Source organism: Ruditapes philippinarum, unplaced genomic scaffold (assembly GCF_026571515.1).
Source record: "Ruditapes philippinarum isolate M1 unplaced genomic scaffold, ASM2657151v2 ctg4007_1_1_1_1, whole genome shotgun sequence".
In the NCBI taxonomy this organism is placed as follows: domain Eukaryota; kingdom Metazoa; phylum Mollusca; class Bivalvia; order Venerida; family Veneridae; genus Ruditapes; species Ruditapes philippinarum.
Window position 1 is genome coordinate 18726 of NW_026853323.1, and position 6021 is coordinate 24746.

Genomic DNA, 6021 nt, shown 5'->3' on the forward strand with positions numbered 1-6021 from the left:
ATAGCGCAAAACGATTATTGCTCTACATGCATACTGCATAAACAATCAAGTGCCATAACTTTGTGTTGAAGAATTTGACCGGAACAAGGCGACGGCATGCGCATAGATGGATGGACGGACGGACAACGCCAAAACAATATCCGCCTCCCGATTCCATGGGGGGGGGAGATAAAAAAAAGACTTTTCAGCAGAAAAAAAACCTGAACTTCACACTTGTAACCATGCCATGCTAGTATTTTATAAGAAAACAATATCAATATCAAATCAAGTTTATTTTCAACAATTATCAGTTTACTTGACGTAATGCAAGAACGTTATTCTCCTCAAATAATAATTTCTTAAGACAAAGTCTTAACTTGTTTACGTTAATTTTAACACTTGGTTCTTTTTGGGCTGTTTTTTTTTGTGTGTTTGGTGGGTGATAAATAGCTTGATCCACCTAATACCAGATTTCCTGGATACCTAACCAGTATGTAGTAAACCCTTACTCTGGTTGGATCATATTCAGATTTTTACTATAATTGTCAATATTTTTCTGTAAGTGACCACTGCTAAACCCAATTATAGAAATCTGAACTGTATGATTATGTTTTCATTGCTCGTAGGTTAGGTCTTTTTTTATAAATGATGCATTAGATGATAGGTATCTGTCTTCCCAGGTCAAGTACTAATATTTCCATTGACCTTTGCACAGTGTCAGATTTAGAATTTTATACTGTTCCTGAATTCTTTCATGACTGTCCAAGTGTGTTACACCACTGACCGTATAATAACAACATCTTCAATGATTCTTAAAACTGCATTGCCCTTCAAGTACTCAATATAAACCTATCCTATAAAAGAGAGAAGGTGGGTGTCCATTCTTATTTTCATTGGAGAAATGCATTTGTAGAACATGTGTCATGACTCTCGCATAAATTTCAATACAGATAAGAACTCTGGTCCACTCCTCCTTTCAAGAACAGTTGACATCTTCAACCCTGACTTGCTAAGTATAGATCCAATTTCATCTGAAAAACAAAACAGACATATGCTGATTTTTTTTCGAAATGGCCTGGCAAGATTTGCTTACTTTTTACATTAATCTTAAACATAGTCCTTTAGTGTGGTAAGCAAAAAGTGCAAGCAACTTATATCTTTAATATATCTTAAATGTTACCAGTGACTTGAGAAGTTTCTACATCTAGAAGAGCTATCAATTTTCTTTTAGTTCAATATGTAACAAACAGACTTTGCTGGATAACGTTTTTATGGGGAAAACAATAATTTGCAACCCCCACCTACAGAAAGCTGCTTCCCCAACCCCTCCCATGACGTTCCTCCTTTTTTGCCCCCCTTACATTTTTGAAGGAAACTTCCTAGAATCTTTTTTCAGGAATATGTATGTGAAATATGAACAGTACAGTTAACAATACCCACCGCCAAACTGGGGTCATGCTCGACTTTATTTACTTTTTTCTTAATCAAACAAATAAATGGTTTAAACAAATCTTCAATCTTCGGAAAAAAGGGTCGAGCTAAAAATGCTTCACAAGCGTCAATGATAGATGGTGCTACAATGCTTATACTTTGTTTCTACTTCACTGTTCAAACTATAGCTGTCACTGCACATGGTATCATGCAAAACGCAAAGATTCAAAAATAGTAATTCAGACACCTTGAGCACTAGACCATGGTTCTCTGAAGTTATAACTGTCAACATATCATTGAAAAAGTTGTTAAAGGTAGGTAAGGTTTGCTTTTACCTAATCTAAGGTATTGCTACCATTGAAAAATATATATATTGTAACCATATGTTCTAACTATACAAACTCAGATCTGTTGACCAATATCACCAGTCAGTTTGTATATTTTTCTGTTTTTCGTTTTTTTTTTTTGTTTTTTCACGCCAATTCTAACACATGTTTTTGTCATACCTCAGTGGTTGATCCACCTAACTGCTTTTCCTGGATAACTAACCAGTATTTACCAATTTCTCCACAAGTGACCAACTATTAACCGGACATGATTTCGGCATCAACCAGGAGAGGCAAATGACCATTGGACTCGATGTCCCAGATCAAAGGTCAAAGAAAAATTTCATCACACCCCCAAGTATCATTAATGAGGTGAGTAAGTCTGTAAATTTCGCTTTTTACTAAAATTTAATGACTCAAAATCTTTTACATTTCAAGGATGCTACATGTCTTTTGGATGATATTTATTACCTGGATTGTTTTCCTTGATCACAACCATGTAAAAAATCCCTGTGTTTGACAGTAACTCAGGGACAAGGGGTAGAAATCTGTTAATCACTTCTCTTCCATTTGCTCCACCTGCCCAAGATGCCTCTATGCCACTGCTGCCTACCTGAAAGAGACCAATCTTTAATAAAGCAAATGGGGCCTCCTTGCTACCTACCCAAAAGAGACCAATCAATTTCCAAAAAAGCAAATGGGGCCACCTTGAATTAACAATGTACATTGTAAGAGGTGTACTATAATATTGTGGTTTAAGAGTGCATTGAATTAATTTTCACTGTTTTTGTTGTTTTCCTTGTTTTATTCTTATATAATACTTTTGCCAATGACACAAGAAAAGAACCTAGCTAAGTCAAATCAACAAAGGTTGTATTATTGTATATGGGGCCTGTCGTGACATTTTGTACCTTCGACAAGTTTTCAAACATCGGTTAAAAGTCCACGAAATTGTTCGCAGTTTACAAGCACCTTGTTGCTGCCACCTAGATCATGAATTTCCATGTTTTGTAGACGAAATTTAGATACCATGTTAGCCAAGAATGATTTTCAGATATTTTTGTATCTTTTCATTATTTTTTAAATAAATTTTACATAGCTTTAATGTGTAAAACTGTATTTTTGAAGATATTGCGTCTGCTGCCAAATTTGGCAAATCGATCGCTTCAGTAAAAAAAATGAGTATATTTATGGTGAAGTGATGTTTTGGACTTATAAATTTGCAATTTGCATGTAACACATAGTACAAATTAAATTATATAAGTGTACATACCTCTTCACTTGGTGTTACAACATACGGTGGATTAAAGAGTAAAATATCCACTTTCTTTTTAAGTCTTTCTGCTAAACCATCAACCTGTAATAACGATAGAAACTACACATGCATGTAACAAAAACCATTACCATTATTATCATCCTTAGTCACCTAAAAATTATAATATCATACCTTATTCTCACAAGGACCTCTCTTTTTTAATAAATGTATCCCAACCGTGGCTCTGCCAGTCATTTTACCAAGCAATATTTAACCCATTACCTGCTGAATTTTTGTAATGGACTTGCCCAGCTTTGAATTTGGAACAGTCCATTCAACATTTAAGGGATTACAATATCAAAACACAAGTTTGAGCTACCAGCAGTATAGAGCCTGGTCAGACTGCACAGATGTGTAGACTAGTGTAGTGATGGCAAAAGCTAAACACTTTTTAGTTCCAAAACATTACAGGATGAGGTGAAGAATTTCTATATTTGCTGTTTTAAAATGTTGTCATCAACTAAAATCAAATATACATGTATAATTGTGCCTGTATTATTTTAATTACATGTATTTAACCTATAACTAAAGGCATAATAGTTTTGCCATTTAAGTTACAAAGTAATATCTATGCATTGTCAAAAAGAACTGTTTTAATTCTATACTAGTTGGAAACATAAAAGCAGTAATAAACATTAGAATATTAAAGGTACAGTAAGCCTAAGAAATCATAAATAGTTTCTCCTTTAGTAAAAGTAAACTAGTGATTTATAATTTTCTGATAATAAACATAGAGCATCATGAAAGGTTTAAAGTAGTGATAAAATTGACATAATATGTCTTTAAAAATATAAATTAAGTGCAAACAAACTAGTATTTTGCCTTCAATACAGAATACAGTTCAAAAACTGTACTTATGGTCAAAAAGCAAAAGATTGATAAGGTTCATGGCCAACAAGTAACATTTTGAAAACTGTAACATGCTACAAAATATAAGAAAATTTTGAGAAATAAAATTAAAAGCACTTTTTGTGCTATATGGGCCTTTAAAACATAAATAATGCATAAAACATTTAGAAGTATACACATATAAAATATGTAAAGATTTTTACTAAATCAGTTAAGACTGCCTCTAAGCTAACACCATTCTTCAATCCTGTAGTCTTGGTGATTGACACAGCTCTAGGATTTATATCAGTGCATCTGTCAATATATAAGAAACATACAATAATAAACAAAATTCTAATGATACAAGTTAAACAATTTTTTTAACTTTAATGAACAGAAGTATGAAGAAACTTAATAAAAGATGTAAAATCATATTTTTAAGATTTCAAGAAATACATGACAGTGTCAATATTTACACCTCTGAATTAACATTTTCATATTTCATGTTCAGCCACTTGCTGCTACAATATAAATTTGTCTGTTTGGTTTTAAAGTCCACCAACATAGTATACTGTATAGGTCATATGGCGACTTTCCAGCTTTCCTGGTGGTGTAAGACCTCAGGTGCCTTATCACTTATTATTTCAGGCATGAATTGCACCTGAGTTAGGAACCCACTCAGCTGTACTTTTCAGAAAAAGCCTAAAAATGTATTTTGGTACTAGTGTCCCTGATGTTAATCAATGGTAACCTTTGCTCCATCAAAAGATTTAGGACATCCAAAGGTATCTTCAAGCCAAATATAAAGATGTACATGTAAGTCTTATTATATGGTCAATATCAGTTACCAAGGCTACATAGTAACATACACAAAATGTATTTATCTTCTTGTGTTCTTTCTTCAACCTATATCCCATGGCAGAGTTAAATTGCTAAATTGTGGTTAATATCCAGTGGTAGTGCTGTCTGTACCTCAGCTAGCACAGCTGCAGTCTTAGGTAAGTTATTCTTGCATATCAGACAAGATTATCTACCGTTTTCACCGGTGCTAGAAAACCCTGTCTTACATCCCCCATGTTAGACAAGTCGCGTGCTTTTTATGAAGTCATTGACGCGGGCCTTTTATGAATGAATTGCTTTCTAAGGATGACGTCATTTTATCGATAAAGTTTGTAAGTTCATACGCTACTATAAGAAAAAAGTGCGTAATGAAAATATCATTTTCGTAATTTCTGTTCCGAAAATAAGTGACATTTATATGCAAGAAAAAGAATCAAACACTGGCTGCCGTTACAGACCGGAATATCTAGCACTCGGGTAACTGTTTAGCGGAAACTCGGCAGAGCCTCGTTACCGCCTTAAACAGTCACCCTCGAGCTAGATATTTCGGTCTGTACCGGCAGCCAGTGTAAGATTCTTATATTATTATATACCGGTAATCAGTTGTAATATTAATTCAAATGTGAACAAATATTTTTCCAAAAGTGAAAAGTACATTATTTAACTTATTATTATTATTTGTAGATATTCATTCATACATTGAGAGCAGTTGCAGTCTAATCTCTTTCGCCAAGAATGTCGACACGATACCAGATCCAGAACCAATTTCAAGACATATTTGTGGCCTAAAAATAAAAAAAAATAAAGAATGACAGTGATGTTAACATAGTCTAATATGTTTAACATAAGAGGGATCCATAAAAAAATATAATATAAAGCATGATGATATTGTCACTAAAATGGGGCAGGTATTTATAGGATCAGGGTTAACTACACTCTAAAACTAACTCCACCCCCACTCCAATTGTATACAAATATGGGCTATTTACCCCTTAGTTGACCCATGCCAAGTTGATATCATTGATATGCATTGGCCTGTATCTATTAGTATTGTTAAATTTGCCAGGGTTTATCATTATCCGAATATTAGCATATTTAATTTATATCCGATTACTCATACACTTGTTTTGTAATCTTGGAAATTTGTGTCACCTTATTTCTTGTATTTCGTTTATTTCCTTTTCTAAAGCATCCAAAAAGAGAAACGAATCTTCTGCCGGCTCGTAAATTAAACTGTAATCTTCGCTTGAAATGTGAGAAATGTCCGGAGTGGACATAATATTTAGAGGAGTGACGTCCCTT

At 33.7% G+C, this 6021-nt stretch overlaps 1 protein-coding gene across 1 annotated transcript; it reads right to left on the reverse strand.

Moving 5' to 3' along the window:
• Positions 1–257: 257 nt before the first annotated feature.
• On the reverse strand, positions 258–6021 carry LOC132736494 (methyltransferase N6AMT1-like). The gene is made up of 6 exons (XM_060723632.1): positions 5872–6021; positions 5418–5504; positions 4104–4233; positions 3010–3093; positions 2208–2349; positions 258–1010 (listed from the first exon to the last, which is right to left on the reverse strand). The coding sequence occupies exons 1-6, from the start codon at positions 5994–5996 to the stop codon at positions 901–903; spliced, it is 678 nt and encodes a 225-aa protein (XP_060579615.1). The 5' UTR covers positions 5997–6021; the 3' UTR covers positions 258–900.

What these genes read in the sequence shown, in the direction of transcription:
- LOC132736494 (XM_060723632.1), bottom strand. Translation starts at nt 5,996, where the DNA reads ATGTCCACTCCGGACATTTCTCACATTTCAAGCGAAGATTACAGTTTA. An exon ending in AACGAAATACAAGAAATAAG is followed by an intron (nt 5,505 to 5,871) that starts GTGACACAAATT and finishes TTTTATTTTTAG; the next exon opens with GCCACAAATATGTCTTGAAA. An exon ending in AGACTGCAACTGCTCTCAAT is followed by an intron (nt 4,234 to 5,417) that starts GTATGAATGAAT and finishes TTGTATCATTAG; the next exon opens with AATTTTGTTTATTATTGTAT.